Raw genomic sequence first — 17365 nt, 5'->3', positions numbered from 1 at the left:
GCTGTGTACACGAGGGGATCGGGAGCCGTCCTTGCTAGTCGGCCGGTCTCGTGGGCGAAAAGTGTGGCCACACTTTCGTTGCACCATGGAATGATTGTGATTATTAAATTGTTGAGGAAAAATGGGGAGTTATTTTGACTGGTCAGTCTATTGAAAAATATATTTTGTGATACTCGTGATATTCTCTTATAACTACTTAAAACTCGAGTTCACTTGGTAAGAGTGGCATAACTTATAAAATGTTTTGGCAACGAGCTCACTAAGTATTTCAAAATACTCAGCCCTGCATGTGTTTTCCTTATGTGCAGGTTGAACGATGACGAGCGGTGGCGGGTGTTGAGCATGATAATTAATTAAGATGGTTGTTATGAACTTCATGCGTAGTTGTGTCTTCATACATAGCTATTCTTTCTCTTGGTCGCTTTCCGCTAAGTTTTTGCTACACTTATGTTTATTTTGAATATTTTGCACTCTCCTTTCGTTTTAGAGGCCTTAGACTATCTTGTGGTTTTATCTCGGAAACTATGTCATACTCTTGAGATTTTTTATGGTTATTTATGATATCTCCCTTTTTCTTATTCAAGTTTCTAGGTTAAGTTATTGCTTTTAATACTCTGATAGTTCTTTCAAATCTTTTGGTCATCACTCTTTAAATGAAACCCTAGCCTTTGTTCATTTCTTCGTGTCCGTTTGGTAGCAGTTGCCGCATTTATTGTACCCTAGGAAGGCGGACTGTTACACGGACGGTGGGGTCTGTGCCACCGGCACAGACGGACAAACATCCGCTGCGAATGCTCTTAGGGAAGGAAGGAGTATTACTAAATCAATCTTTCAAAAATTAAATTGGTATTGTTTCCTTTTTTGGTAGTGAATCATATCAAATCAAATCACTCACATTTTATTATATAACTAATATATATATAAGTGGGACTTATATTTCACTAACTTATTCAACTCACGTTTCTTTACATATCTTAAAACTCGTGTCATAACCAAATAGGACTTCTATTGCGTGATGGAGAATGTATTAATTTTATAATATCATGTGGGTGGAATGAGTTACTGGAATGTTGGGTCCACTTCCAAAAAAATTAAAAGTTAAATGGAACATTTATTGATGGACGGACGAAAAAAGAAAAAAGGAGACATTTAATGCGGACGGTTGGGAGTACTATTTTGTTGTGACATAACCACCTTTATCGATATTTCATGGCAAACGAAGTATATGAATTCATGAATAATACTCCTACTCCCTCCGTCCAATTCAAGATGTCAACATTTTTGAGTGACACGAGATTTAAGAGAATTTGTTAAGTGGAATAAGTAGAGAGAAAAAAGATAAATGAATATTTTAACAAGAAGAGAGAGGGACGGATCCAGCATGTATCAAGAAGGGGCAAATGCCCCTCCTCCATTTTCCTCACATATATATAATTTATATAATATAAAATTTATTTAGTTTAATTTCTCACTAATTGCCCTTCTAAAATACTTGAATTTTGCCTATGTATATTTTTGCCCCTCCCAGTATAAATTCCTAGCTCCGTCCCTGGTCACGGAGGGGTAATTACTTACGCAATACATGTGTGCTGTGTCTATATGGTTGTAGCTAACGATGTCGTAAGTTCTAGCTACGATTCAATGTCCATCATTGTAGCTTTACATGCTTCTTGTTTTACCATCTGCATATATCAGATCACTCAATTACTTTGCAATTTTTTTTGTGAGAAACCTAGTAAAATCATCACAACACGATGTTTCCACATCCAAGTATGTAACAAGAAATGAGTTACTAGTATTCATTGATTCATACATGTGCTCAACCGATTATAATTGTAGAATAGAAAAATGAAAAAAAAATTATAATTATGATTGGTTTAATATATAGAATATGTTAATATATTCGGACTATTAAATTTTTATTCATAATCATAATGGTTGTGTATTATTCTAGAAAAGTATACATGACATGATTTGACCATCATATTTACACATCAACTATCCAATTAACCACATGCTCAAATCCATTCTCCAGCTCAATGATATTTATACAACAACCAACCAATTAATCACCTAAATAAAATTTATTTTCTATTTAAAATTAGATGAGGACTAGAATGCTCAATTTTGTTCCTTTTGAACTTTTTTTTTAATCTGTACAAACTAGTGGTTTTTGAGAAACATTTTGCGATAATCAAACCATGTGAATTATCATCCATGCATCAAGAGAAAGCTTTTGAGGTCTCTATACAAGACAGACACACCCGTTGCACAACATTAAAAATGCAAGGAAGTCACTAAATAGTAATAGTCCAACCAACAGTGCACGTAGTTGAAATTTTATTTTCTTAATATATCGTATGCAGGAATTTCGTCGATGGATCGACCCATAAATTATGAAGATCTGCAATCACAGTAAAAATATGGATCTTTTATGTACATCAAAGACGACAAATTGTACGGAGTTAAAATCACTAACTATATACAAAAGATGGCATGGACGCAGGGTGGGGCGGCCACAGATAAAGGGTGCACGTTCGAATTGAAGAAATCGTCAGGAAGAAAAGGAGGAACGTTGAAGAAAAAGGAAGACTGAAAAAATGTGAGAGAAAAATCAACAAAGCTCATTCCTCATTAAATGTTTCTGTGCATAGGAATCTAATTTTTAACAATTTTCATCCTCCGATACCATACATATACAAATTTTTGTACAGTATATAACATTAACCACACATTATATATATTAAACCATTAATTTAAAAACCAATTAGGATATAGTAGGTTAAATGTAAGTTATTGTAAGACAAGACTAATTGATGGCCTAAGGCGAAAAGAGTATTCCCAATACTGAAAGCCTTGGATTCTTATCTCACACCAACACTTTTTACAGTTGCACGTAAAAAGTTTATCTAAATCACATCGAATATAATTAAATCATATTGATCTCATGTGAAAAAATGAATAAAAATAACAATGTAGTAATGAATCTATGCAAATTGTGGGACATGGTTTTCTGTGTATTTTCACGTATAAATTATTAAACACATTAAAATATCACAAGCTAAGCTAATTTAGACAAAACCATCTTCATGGAATCCGAGCAAAGCAACATGTCAATTTGCAATCCTTATTCACATGCATCCAAAACTTGCCAAACCTATGCTACTTGTGCCAGCTACAATCCACCACTCCCACCGATTTTTTTAGCATTTCATTCAAATAATAAATATGATTTTTAGCCTATAAAAACCCCATCAAATTTTGAATAACTTCACAAAGTACCTCACTAAACCAAAACTTGCAATAAATTAGGTTTACCAAGAGGGAAAATGGGTTCCAAGAAAAGTACCTCAATTGCCCTTTTCTTTGTGCTAAACCTTGCATTCTTCACTTTTTCTAGTGCATGTGGTTCTTGCCCAACTCCCAAACCAAAGCCACCGCCACCGCCACCTAAGGGCACGCCATGCCCTCCTCCGCCTTCAACCCCGAGCAAGGCCACTTGTCCTAGGGATACCCTAAAACTAGGTGTTTGTGCTGACTTACTTGGAGGATTGATTGGTGTCACAATTGGAACTCCTCCAAAGACTCCATGCTGCACCCTCATCGAAGGGCTGGCCGATCTCGAGGCGGCCGTGTGCCTATGCACCGCTATCAAAGCCAATGTGTTGGGCATCAACCTTAATATTCCCATTTCTCTAAGTTTGCTTCTCAATGTTTGCTCCAAGAAAGTTCCCAAGGGCTTTCAATGTGCCTAATTGATCAAATGCACAATTTTTTAAAATTTCTTCAGATTCATGTTTCTGAATGTTGTTTGATTTAGTTTTGCAATCTCCATTTATGAATAACAAAGGGAGAATAGTGAAAGAGAAGTCGTACAATGCTCTGATCACTAACTAAGTGATATTGGTGAGAATGAGATAGTACGTACTTTTTATGAATTATTAATTCCTTTTAAAGTTGTAGTGTTAACTGTATTTTGTTTGTCTAAATTAGTTCCTTTTAAAGTTGTATTAATTGTATTTTCTATGTCTAAGGAATTGTGAATTTATAATGATTGTGCTTTGGACCTCAAAATTGCGAGATACGATATTTTTTCTTCATCATATGCATCAGAATAGAGTGGAGTATTATTGGAGTCATAAATATCGGTGGAATATTATTGAAAGAGTGAGCGGAAGATGACAATATTTCCATGAATAATTTCAGAATAGAATAATTTGGATAGTAAAATAATAAAGTAAATCATGGTGAAACATAAATATGTACGTACTTACTTTGTCCAACCGATGATAACCCATTTTTTTTTTCCAATCAGATGATACGGTACTAAAAATGGAAATATCTTTATCACTACTTTATTCTTCTTCTCTTAATTTATTTCTCCACTCAAAACACAAAATTAACTTGCATAAAATCCCGTGCTGCCTAAGGAAGGAGTCGTCTTCCCTTAGGACGGCATCGAACGACCATATAGGGACTGATATGGAGTCTGAGGCCCGCTTGATAAAAAGTGTTTAAATAGTAGTAAGCGCAAGAGAAATAAACAACAACGATGTGGGTACTCATGAGTGGAAGCTATGAGTTACTACTCTAAACATCGGTTCTTTACCACTATCTAGCCATCAGTTTGAGGATGATAAGAGGAATTATACTTCAATGATGTGCCAATTAACCACATATATAAGCTTCCTCCAGAACGCAATAAAAATTATGGAACCCCAATCTCTTACGACATTAATTTTCTTACAATTAACCAGCTATGACTACGGTGGCCGTGACCAACAAAGACGTTGGCCCTTAAGGGGGTAGATTATTGTGGATTTAATGTTCCACATCGGTTGTGAGAACAACTGTTGTGGCGTTTATAGACTAAATGGACTCTATTTCCTAACAGACTAGTCTTTTAAGATAAGTTCTCTCATTTGGTCCGTAACATCTTGTTTCCTTTTAATTTCATGAATTGTTATATGGTGAAGATTAGACTTATTCTGATTTAATTTTGGAGTAAAAGGCTATAGCTCTAAGGAATGACCAATGAACGTAGTACGGACCAAGAAAAGCCAAAAATTGTGCGCAAGAGGAAGTCATTCGGCCGGGTAAGAAGTGCCTTAGAAAGCTACCCCGACTGGGTGAAAGCAAGGTGTGGTTCTTATTGTTATATAATATCCCTTCGTCATACTTAAAATGAAACATTTGGGAATCCGCACGGAATTTTATGTAGTGGTGTTTTGTAAGTTAATGAAGAAAGAGTAAAGTAAGATAGATGAAAAAGTAGAGATAGAGTTAGTTCCATTTTAGGAAATGTTTCATTTTTAATAAGAACAACCAAAAAAGAAAAACGATTCATTTTTAATGGGACAGAGGGATTACAATATAATATACTACTATTACTCTTATTAATGTTATTATTGCCATCTAATATAAATTATACTATAAGGGTGTTAAAAATTGATTTTATAGATTATCATTGATTTCAAGTACTGTATAATGAATTCTAAAAAATAGAAATATAATTTTAAAGTAATTAAAATTTTATCTTAATCCTTAAACTCCAGTAGAATAAAAAAAATGAACATCAACTTAAACTCAAGCTTAATACTAATCTACTCTACCCTCCCAACCACTCCAATTCTTTATTCCCCTCTTCTCTGAAACTAAATCCAAACATTGAGAATGGATATACAAGATTTTAACGACTATTAATGTACAGCCCGGATTTCTAGGGTATAATAAATACGGCGGCTGCTATCAAAACGGACTTAAAAGCAATAAGAACATAGGCTAGGGTTTCATTTAAAGAGATTTGACCAAGGTATTAAACGAACTATCAAAGCAATAAGTCAACGGTTTAACCTAGAAAAAATCCAAAGAAGAATAGATACCATAAACTATGATAAAAAAATCAAGGGTTCGACATAAATCCAATAAAACCACAACAAGTTTCAATCTTCTAAACCAAAAGGAATAAGTTCAAAATAACCAAATGATACTAAAGTGTTTCAAAAATTCAGCGGAAACGACTAAGAGAAAGTGAAGCCATGTATGGAGACACAACTACACTCGAAGTTCAAAACATCCATCTTATATAATTAATGTGCTCAACACCCGCCACCGCTCGTCGCCGTTCAACCTGCACATAAGGAAAACACATGCAAGGCCGAGTATTTTGAAATACCTAGTGAACTCGTTGCCAAAACATTTTATTAATTATGCCACCCTTACCATAGTGAACTCGAGTTTTGCAATTATCAAAATAAATATCATCGAGTATCACAAAAATTATTTTCATAGACTGGCCAGTCAAACAACTCCCCAATTTCCTCATCAATTTCCACAATCACAACATTTCCATAGTGCGACGAAAGTGTGGCCACACTTTTCGCCCACGAGACCGGCCGACTAGCAAGGACGGCTCCCGATCCCACCTGTGTACACTAGCCTGGTAGGGTTTGCGGCCCTACTCAGACCCGAATTCGTTTATACATATCATAGCCCTATAGCCCAATGGAACGAACTCTCAAACTAGGCATCAGGCGCACAATATCATCAAAACAATCATAGGCATGACATAAAAGTTTAAACCACCCTTATTTCTCCACTTTCATAAATTTGCAACATAAAAGAGTTTAAGAATAAAGCCCACCTCGACTGCTTAGATTTCAAGTACGTTTCTCTCTTTCGTTATCCGGCTTCGCAACCGAGGTTTCACCTTCTAATCACATAGGCACATATAACGAATCAGTTTCAACATCAACTCCTAAATCATGCATGTCTCAACGCTTCCCCTTTTTCCCACCGATCCAGTTTACATTTATCAATCAAAACAAGACATATTCATCATACATGTTTATTCACTCATCAATCTTAGATCTAACATCAACTTATGCCACACAAGGGTCATTCGCATGTCACACATACACACACGCACACATATTTTCCATATCCCATTTAATCCACTTTCACTCAATCTAGATGCATGGGGGGGGGGGTTCAAGAATACCGATTAATCGGTTAGATGAAGAAAGATTAATATATAGGTACCTTTTCTTGTCAAAACGAACGGTAGAAACAAAGTAGAGACTTGATTCTTCAAAAATCTTGAGGCTCAAACTCTAACTCTTCTCAAAAGATGGAGAATTATAGAAGAAAGTTGAGAGAGAGAGAAGAGAGGGAGAGGGGCGTGTGATATGGGGTGGCGGGCGATTTCTTTGGGGGCTAGGGTTAGGTTTTGCTCTTATTTATAGGGTTCAATAAAATCTTTAGGTAATTAAATAGAATATTTGGGAAGATTTTATTCTACACAATTAAATAAAACAAATATTGTGGAGTAGAGAGGAAGAATAAAAAAAATAAACTAGGGTTCAAGGCATGGAAATTTTCGAAATCTATGGCTTTTATTTAGCCGAGATTTTGTTTGGTATATTTTTTTTTCGGAGTAGAATAAAATATCACGGAGCAAAATAAAAATAAAAATCCTCCCAATATATAGGGGAAATAGGCGTGTAATATGGGGTATGGGGTTCTCCCATAAGGAATAGATTTTGAATATTAACTAAAATAAGATATGACAAGATCTCTTGAGGTATGGTAAGATTTGCTAGAATATTTAACTTTTGGTATGGAAGGAAATCAATAAGAGATCAATTAAACAAATAAAATAATTCCTCCTTCCCAAAAATAGGTGATTTTCGAAAATCACCTAGAATCAATAGGGTGTCGATTTTCTCATTAAGAAATAGAGAATAATTAGGTTTTGGATTTAATTTGGATAAATATCTCAAGAATTAAATTAAATCCGTAAAATAGGATTTTTTCTCCAATATATGTGAAGGGGTTCGAAAATTTCAAAAATAAAAATGTGGTCGTAGTATTTATGGAAATATCCTAAAAATCTCACTCATCCTTAAACAAATAATTCACCACAAAATTTCACCTTTAATTCAAATATTCATAAGCCACGTCATATACTCAACGAGTTTGACTTTTCAACCCAAACCTCAACCCTAGACACAACTTGGTCATAGAAACTCATGCAATAAATTCATTCATCATTTAATTCACGTCTCCCACGTCATCAATTAAAATTTTACGGCTCTAAAATTGGGGTTCGAAATTTCGGGATGTTACAACTAATAACGCTAAAGCATTGAAAATAGATTTAACTTTTTGAATATTTTAATAGTTATAATTGTCACTATGATACGTTGCATGGATGGTGTAACGCCACCACTAAACTTCGGAGAAATTACATCAAACATACAAAATGTTTCATCAAAATTTCAAGTTAATACAAAAAGTTTCATTAATACTTTAAGATAATACATTCTGTTAAATTTCTTTAACACCGTTTAAAAACCTTGCTATTAGGTTAGTTTTTTTAATTTTAATGTTAAGTTTCATGCCCTTTATTTGAGAACAAACAATTTAAAAATACTGTTTAATAGGTTTCGCTGTAGCAAAGACATTGTTTAAAAGTTCTTCATTGCATATAGCATTAGTGATTCTCTGTTTCAAAATTCCCCAAATGACACAAATTAAAAAATGTAGCAAAACACAGTTTCAAAATACTATTTAAAAACTAATACTTTGAAGTTGAAGCCCCTTCTTTAAAATAAACAGTAAAAAAAGTGTAAAAGATGTGTAGAGATCCATTTTCCTAAATTTCTGTTTAAGAACTAAAAAATTTCTCAAGTGACCGTTCATCTTCCTAAATTTCCATCCAAGAACTAAAATAATCTGATTGAGAATACATGCAAATGTGTAAAATTAAAGACTTTAGTAGAAGTGTAAGAGATGGGAATTTTAGACAAAAAATCCTAATCTTCAATACAGAGGTTCTCGACCCTTTTTCAGAGCCCACAAAAAAATTTAGCTGAAAGTCAAAGTAAGTAGATTTACCTATTATCGATCGAGAGAGAAAAGTTCTCAGAGATTTTTTGAGGGATTAATTGCTGGAGTTCTTTCTATTGTACTGATATTAGATGAAAAAGGTTAAATAATAAACGGTGTTAAAGAAATTTACCAGAATGTATTATCTTAAAACACTAATGAAACTTTTTGTATGGTTCATTTAAACTTAAAATATTTCGTATAAATTTAAAATAATGATGACACATTCTTAAAATATTTCGTATAAATTTAAAACAATAATGAAATATTTTGTATCGTTTGATGTAATTTCCCATAAACTTCACTTGTTAACTTTAATGGCGGTCGATACATATATAGCTATAGGCCTAATTTCTCTCTTTATATGGTGGTTACAACAAATGCATAATTATGTTCTCCCTAATCAATGCTATAGCACATGTAATGACGTGTTCTTATTAAGCTCAGTTTGTCCGAAACTAAAAAAATGCCAATAGAATAATTAATATGCTTTAACTCCACTCAATGTATAAATAGATCTTTTCTGAATAACAAAGTCAGCAATGATGCCTATATTATGTGAACAAAAGTTTGTAATTCACTAAAAAACAAAAGCCCTATCATGTTATGCGCCATCAATGTGGAAATAAAATATGAATGCTTATTACATTAATTCAACAAAATCCCGAGTCACGGGCAGTACTATTATTCTCATGGCCCATGACTAAGACTACCAGCTAATTTAGGACCAAACAAGTTTTAATTTGAATTTTTGTTTGCTTTTATCATTACCCATTGTGAAAAAAAAACGAGATTTTTTTCAGTTGTTAGATACGGCAGACTTGGTGATTATTCAGTTATCTAGAAGGGTGGGACAATTGGTTCAAGCATTTAAGACTGCTTCATACTCCAAAGGAAGGGATCAATCTCCTGACCATTAAGTTAATAATGGACGAGACAAATACCACTCGACAACACCTTTTGAGTTAATGAGATTTTCTTTAATATTCCATTAATTTCCCTATTAAATTAGTTTTGATATTATCGCTGTGTATTGCCTCAACTAAAAATAAATAAAAAAACTCGTGGTTTAATTTGCCAGTTTGTAGTTCATGCTATAATGTACTACTGTCTTAACTACAACATTTGATCAGGCATTTAAATTCTTTTAATATATAAATATGGTTCATGATTAGAATAATGAAGATATACAGCAGAATAATTCTGGTAACATATGGAGGATCATATTTACCTTAATATTCAATTAGTGATGTAACAAGGTAAACTGATGAATGATTTGTTTTTTTGAAAATTATATTTTTATTGTGAAGAACAAGCTTATGTATATTATAAATATGATTATTCGTCCTGAAGTGACTCCCACCGGCCACCAAGCAAATTAAACAAAAAATAGATTACGAACAAACAAAATTCTAGAGATCGATGGTGAATCTCTAATTCTCTTTGTATTGTTACATCAACAATATTAATCTGTTCGTATATATGGTACTCGATTACAAAATTATAATATTGATTATATTTGGCATAGTGATCTATAAATTATTGAACTCTAGTAAATAAATATTTTCCTCACAAGTATTTCGCATGTAATTTGTTTACTTTTCGAAGTTTACTCCCAAATCCCAATTTAAACTTTTAGGGTACATAAACTTTAAGATTCATTGTTGTTATTTCATTTTTAAAATTTGTCGCGTTAACGTGACTTACATTGGGCAGATTTTATGGGGTCGGTTTTTTTTTTTTTTTTTATGAATTGCAAATGCTCAAGCCACAAAACGGCGAGCTACAAAGAGGCAAGCCAAAAGCTAGACTACCAACAAAAGCGAATTCCCCTACCTCCTAAAAAAGGGATCCAAAACAAGCAAAAAACTACCTAACAAAGCAGCCCCAACAAAGCAACAAACCAACCATCCTCTCACCGAGCCAAGGGATGGACAGGGTTTGGTATCAGACCTCAGACTTAAAATTGTGTAACTAAAATTTAAGTTAGGCAACTTTTGGTATTAAATTAATGTAATTACATAAAGTTTTTATATTTAATTAACAAAATTTTAAGTTATTTATTTTAATTCTAAAGATAATGAAAATAAAAAAATAAATACTCATTCGATCCTAACTAAATCGAGGCATTCTTTTGAACACGAAAATTAAAAATTGTGTTCAATGGGTTAAATGAGGATAAAATAAAATAGTAGAATGAATAAAATAAGAGTGATAAAAGAAAATAAAGTAGGAATATGAATGAAGTAAAACTAATTAAAAAAAAAAGTAATTATGGTATTGTTAGTAGAGAATAAGGCCTATTTTATTATAGAAAAAAAAGTTATCAAAAATAAAATAGAGGCTTATGAAATTTGATGACAACGGAAAAAGAGAATAAAAATATAAGCTTGGGTACGTACGGCCCAACACATAGTTTAAGCGAAATGATATTGAAATAGACTTCTGACCTAATTTGGGATATGATTTATGTTCTTGAAGTTACACGTATATGTATTTGTAAATATAAAAAATTGTATATTATTTCTCCTTCTATTTTATTTTCTAAATAATATTAAAAAGTATTTTATTTTAAGTGAGAAGGGTACGAGTAATATAAACTCAATTCTAACTTACGAGTCAACTGATATTAGTAGTAAACCATGTAATCAATTAAAGATATAGGAGTACTTAATTTCTAGTTGAATTGTATCGTTTTTTTGGATGTTCTAAGGTAGCTGAGTCATTTTTTTTTTGAAAAACACTTATATTCTTTTATATTTTATTCTCTCTTCATTTCTCTTACTTTATTCATCGTCTTATTTTACTTTCTCAATTTTAATCTTTAACACATTAATTTCTTTAATCTGGTGTCCAAAAGAAATATCTCAACTACCTTAGAATGAATAAAGAGTAATCAATATTCATCTTTTGTATTTTTCCTTAATTAATTGTTTGAAACTAAATTCAAAAGTCCCCCCCCCCCCCCCCCCCCTCTAGTTTCCAATTAGTTTACAAATATTCACTCAAAATTTTGAAAACATTCCCACGATAATCTTGTGCATGAAATTTAAAAAATTAAGTGCATGAAATTATTATACAGTATTGATTTTCATCTAAAAAATTAAATCAAACTACTTTTTTTCCAAGACTAAATGCTTAACTTATACTAGTACACTTCTGAACTTATTTGTAGCTCTTATTTTAGTGTTCAATTTAATACAATTGTATTTTCATCATAGATCCAACATTAATAACTGTTTTCTAGGGTTTTCTTTTCATAATTAAGAACGTTTATCGTAGTAGCATTAACTGAAATAATAATAATAATAATAATAACAATAATAATAATAATAATAATCATTATTATTATAATTATAATTATTTTATTTTACGCTTAGTTTAAACTTTTTATGTAGGCACTTTTTTATTATTTGACGATTTTGAATTAGCACATGCTTTAATTTATTTCCTGTTTTTATAATCCCTCTATCATTAAGAAATAATTCATCTTTGCCATTTTTGTGTTGCCATAATTATTTGTGATTAAAGGTCACGACTAATTTTATTTTTGTTTCGATTGCGTTTTATTCCTAAGCTCGCCCGTGACAATGTATTTTGGCCCACCTCCATAATGCCAAAATTATATTATATTTTATTATTAACTATCTCACCCTTCACTCCCGTGACTAATTTAATCAGGGGCGGAGGGAGGGTGGGGCCAGGGGGGCTCACCAATTCTTAAAAAAAGCTAGGGGTATTTTAGTAATTTCACATTAATTATAATTTATAATATATATAGGATGGTGATCAATTGAGATTTTTTATGCTAATTGAGAAATGAGATGCAATATCAGCCACTCATTTTTATTAAATGAGTGGTCCAGATTTTTCCACATGGAAAATATCTTTAGATTAATTAATTATGAAAGGGCAGAATGGTAATATCATGGTAAATTTCATTCAATAAATATTTTTTTTAATTTTTTAATTTTTATTTTTCAACTACATATACAATTCATGTCAACTACACACATATAATGTCAAACTATGTGTACAATCCATGTCACCACCCACACATTCATGTCAACTACACACATATAATGTCAACTATGTGTATATAATCCATATCAACTACATATACAATTCATGTTAACTACACAATATAATGTCAACTACATGTACAATTCATGTCAAATAGTATTTATTGAATAAAGTTGTTGACATTTGATGTGTAGTTGACATGAATTGTATATGTAGTTGAAAAAAAAAATTAAAAAAATAAAAAATAATGATAAAAAAATTAAAAAAAATTAAAAAATAAATAAATAAAAAAAATTTAAAAAAATTTAAATAAAAAAATTAATAAATTTACAATTATGCCCCTCTGTTGACATAAACTACATACTGTTGACATTTCACAAATATTCTGAATGAGTGGCTGAGATTGCATCTCAATTCTCAATTAGGTTGATAAATATCAACCTAACAAGACCCTATATATATATATATATATATATATATATATTATCAAATATAGGTTTCAGCAAAATTTGTATGAATTGTTTCCTATCAACAAAATTTATATGAATCATTTCCTTTTATAGCTTTCTCCTTTTGTCGTTTTATGTGTAATCTGAATTCTCCTTTTGTCGTTCTATAAGTCTGTAATCTGAAATCTGGTTATCTAGAACTAGGTATATTTCAAAACTAAACATAATTCAATTGATTTTTCTACATATGTTGTTTCTTTGTTCGGCGGCAATAATTATGTAAATTGAGGCCTAAATAATCATATTTCAAGCTCTAAATCGATACACATAAAATTCAAAGGAGGAGAAAGAAGATAAGCTTATGTAATTCAATGGCTATGGCGGTTCTGTCGTTGAAATTCTTTAACCCCAATTCTTTATTTGATGTGTATGTGTTAATAGTTTTATACTATTTTTATTAATTATTGTTCGTAATTGCAACTTTTTAGATTTGAGCAGATTGTATATTTTGGTTACTCTTTATTGTTTTAGTTGTGAAGTATATATAATACGAACTTTATCCTTTTTGTGTATAATTTATATTTTGCTATTCTTAGTATAGAAATATCAAATGCTTTTCAATGGTTTATTTATTAGTTAAGTTGTCATTGATCTTACCTGTTGCCACTGCATCAGTAGAAAGAGCATTTTCAGCAATGAAGATCATAAAAACTTCTCTACGTAATAGCATGGGAGACCAACTATTATGCACAAACTTCAAAAGATAAAGAATAGAAGACGTGATTATATTTAACTTTTACATTTTGAACCTTATAATTTAATTTATTACTATTGTTTTTTTGAAGTTTAATTTTGGACCCCCCATGATAAAATTTCTGGCTCCGCCACTGAATTTAATCCTAGCTATTATATTATGTAATGAACCGAACACCATCTAATACTAATTGAATTATTTTTTCTTTCTCTTTCACTTTTACTTTCTTACACTACTACTATCGCATGAAAACATTTGCAGTCCTAAGAATCTCTATTTTGTAGGGGACAGAGGAGTATTAAATTATAAAAAATAACTTAAATTATCATTTGTGTGGGCAAGGCTAAAAAATATTGTGATACGTTAGATCATATTGACTAGTAATTCTTACCGCAGATTATCTTTTACTACTACATAATTTCCTACATGCGCAACCAGATCAACAAAGATCTCAACTCGAAGAGAAACGACATATACAAATACGTGTTAGTTAAGAATAAAGTTGTTATAATTATTTTGAATATGAGAGATTTAAGTCATGAAATAATACTCCCTCCGTCCTCAAAGAGTATGAACTTTAGATTCGGTACGGGTTTTAATGCATTATTAGTAAAGTAAGAGAGAAATAGATAAAAGAAAGTTTTTTAAGTATTGTTAGTGGAGAATGGGACACACCTCATTAGAGAGAAGAGAGTTTTCAAAATCGAAAGTTCATACTCTTCGGGGACGGACGAAAAAGAAAATAGTGCATACTCTTTAGGGACGGATAGAGTATTAGACAATTGTATTTCACTTTTAGCTTTTTAATGTTAAAATATGTAGTAGTAATTATTAAAAATTCCCCATCGAAATTATCTTTGTAAAAACTATATATATTACCTATGTCAATGTATGTAGTACACGTGAAACAAGAGATGTAACACGAAACATAATTTAAAAGAAATGGTGACTAACAACAAAAGACATAAAACCCATTGATGAGATCATGGAACAAAATGGTAACGTTGGAATTGGTCACATCATAAATTGCTGCAAATGTAAAATAATATTTCGACAAACTATTACATAACATCCCAGGCTCACACTGTCACACACGTAGATGTCATGATTTTTACACCAATGCAATAATTATCCAAAAAACATAAGAAAAGGAAACCAGCCAAAGCTTATTAACTTGTGAAAATATAAGGAAAAAGCATGATTCCATCAAATAACACTAGAGGGTGGAATTTAGGGGGGCGGGAAGGGGTGGCCGCCCCCTCAGGCGCAAACGAAACCCTTTGGAACTTTCTTGGAGCAAACATTGAGGAGCAAGCTTAGGGAAACAGGCACATTTAGGTTGATCCCAAGAACATTGGCTTTGATTGCAGTGCAAAGGCACACGGCCGCCTCCAAATCAGCCAAACCCTCGATGAGGCTGCAGCACGGCTGTTTTGGAGGAGTGCCGATGGTTACACCAAGCAATCCGCCGAGCAAGTTAGCACACACGCCTAGTTTTAGGGCATCTCTTGGGCAACTACCCTTGCTAGGGCTTGGAACCGGCTTCGGCTTCGGCTTTGGCTTAGGGTTTGGACCAGGGCATGTTCCACACGCATTGGAAAGAGTGAAGAAAAGAATGTTCAGGACAAGGAATAGTGCAATTGGTGTGTTTTTGGAAGCCATTTGTCAAACAAATTAGGGTTTTTGGAGGAGATTAACTAGAAGAGTTGTTTGAGATGGTGAATTAATGTGTTATTTGTGGGGGTATTTATGAGTGAAACTTAGGTGCATATAATTATTATCAATGCCACTTGTTTACTAAGTTCTCGAAAATATGTCATTTTTTTAATAAAGAAATTAGTACTGTGCAATCACGGTTGAATTAGGTACTTTTATTTTGCTGGCACGGAAATAAATTCTGGAATGCATGTGAAGCAGTATTATTGTAGGAGATTGATGGTTTGTGTCTGAATCTGTGGGTTTCTAGTGTTTCTGGTTCTATTTAAATATTGTGAAAGGATTTGTCGGGGATTGATGATTGATTACACATTTAGCAATATTGTATATTTGTATTATTTAATCATATGACAAAAAGGATCATTTGATAGTAACTTTTGGGTGAATTTATTACTTCGCCTTTAATTTGGCCTCATCCGAATTTAGTACCTCCTAAGGGTGTCTCCGGTGGCGCTCCTCCCACTAGGACCTCCACTAGCCATTCCCACAAAAACTGCCTGCCACGTCAGCACTAGCCCTTCTCATTCCACTGCCACATCACTAGCCCTTCCTGCTGCACTAGCCCCTCCCACTAGAACTTCCACTAGCCCTTCCCACAATTATTCAATTTACGGACTAAAAATTTACGGAATTATTAATACGTCGAAACGAAATACGGGAAAATTCGAAAACTTCATTAAAAAAATTACATTAAAAAAAATTACATAATTTAAAAAAAAAAACATAGTTTAAAAATAAAATTACATAATACCCTCGGCTCTCACTCCTCGTCCTCGTCCTCGTCCCCATCGCCCGTGCCGCTGCCGCCTCCGACGTCCCCGCCCCCGATCTCGACGCCATAATCATCAATGGGTGGCCTTAAATCGCACCGGCATTGGTCGACCACCTCCTTGCACAGCCTTTTCAACACTGGATCCTGCGTGTTATACCACTTCATAGTGCTCTGCATCAGGGTCTTCGTTTGCTGCGCGCGGGCGAGGATGCCGTCCTCTGGGCCTCCTGGGGCCTCCGATTCGACCTCGTAGGACCCGCTGCCGCTTCCCCTCGCCATCCGCAGCGCAGCCTGTTGCCCCATCGGGCGCCGACGACCGCGAGAGTCTGTTCGTGGTAGCGGGGCCTCTTCCTCGGCTTCGGGGAGCTCGTGTGAACCAGCACTGCTGCTGTACTCACCGGAAGAGTTGATCTTCATCCGCTTCCAGCCCGATTCGACACCAATCGCAAACTTTTGCGAATCCTTGACCACGAGAAAGGCCTTCCACTGGTCAAACTCTTTGATGTTCAAATCTCGGTTGGGGTACTGGGCCAAGGTTTGTCTCTTCACATCATCCTCAGACATGCCGCTGGTTACCATGCGCATGTTATTTTGGTAGAGGGCGGCAAAACGACTGAGCTTAGGCCTCAACCGAAGCCACTGTTTCCGGCATTGCTCGGGTATGCGAGGCTTCGCCCCAGGCGGTTTGACGTTGCGGTAGGCGGCACTAATGCGATGCCACATTCGGTCAACATACTGGTTCTTCCGGACATAGGGATCCTC

The 17365-nt window shown here is 33.5% G+C and overlaps 2 protein-coding genes across 2 annotated transcripts; one reads left to right on the top strand and one right to left on the bottom strand.

The window, feature by feature from the left end:
* The first annotated feature begins 3275 nt into the window (after positions 1–3275).
* Positions 3276–4054, top strand: LOC125187567 (14 kDa proline-rich protein DC2.15-like). The gene has a single exon (XM_048084183.1). The coding sequence runs from the start codon at positions 3330–3332 to the stop codon at positions 3753–3755; it is 426 nt and encodes a 141-aa protein (XP_047940140.1). The 5' UTR covers positions 3276–3329; the 3' UTR covers positions 3756–4054.
* An 11060-nt stretch (positions 4055–15114) lies between these two features.
* LOC125187199 (14 kDa proline-rich protein DC2.15-like) lies at positions 15115–15852 on the bottom strand. The gene has a single exon (XM_048083742.1). It carries the CDS (start codon positions 15775–15777, stop codon positions 15376–15378), a length of 402 nt encoding a protein of 133 aa, XP_047939699.1. The 5' UTR covers positions 15778–15852; the 3' UTR covers positions 15115–15375.
* Between the last annotated feature and the right edge of the window lie 1513 nt (positions 15853–17365).

This window comes from Salvia hispanica, chromosome 5 (genome assembly GCF_023119035.1).
Source record: "Salvia hispanica cultivar TCC Black 2014 chromosome 5, UniMelb_Shisp_WGS_1.0, whole genome shotgun sequence".
NCBI lineage: Eukaryota > Viridiplantae > Streptophyta > Magnoliopsida > Lamiales > Lamiaceae > Salvia > Salvia hispanica.
Note: the sequence above shows the minus strand (reverse complement) of the source record. Positions and strands in the feature narration are given on the sequence as shown.

Excerpts from the sequence above, each read along its gene's own strand:
- LOC125187567 (XM_048084183.1), top strand. The coding sequence starts at position 3,330 with ATGGGTTCCAAGAAAAGTACCTCAATTGCCCTTTTCTTTGTGCTAAAC.
- LOC125187199 (XM_048083742.1), bottom strand. The coding sequence starts at position 15,777 with ATGGCTTCCAAAAACACACCAATTGCACTATTCCTTGTCCTGAACATT.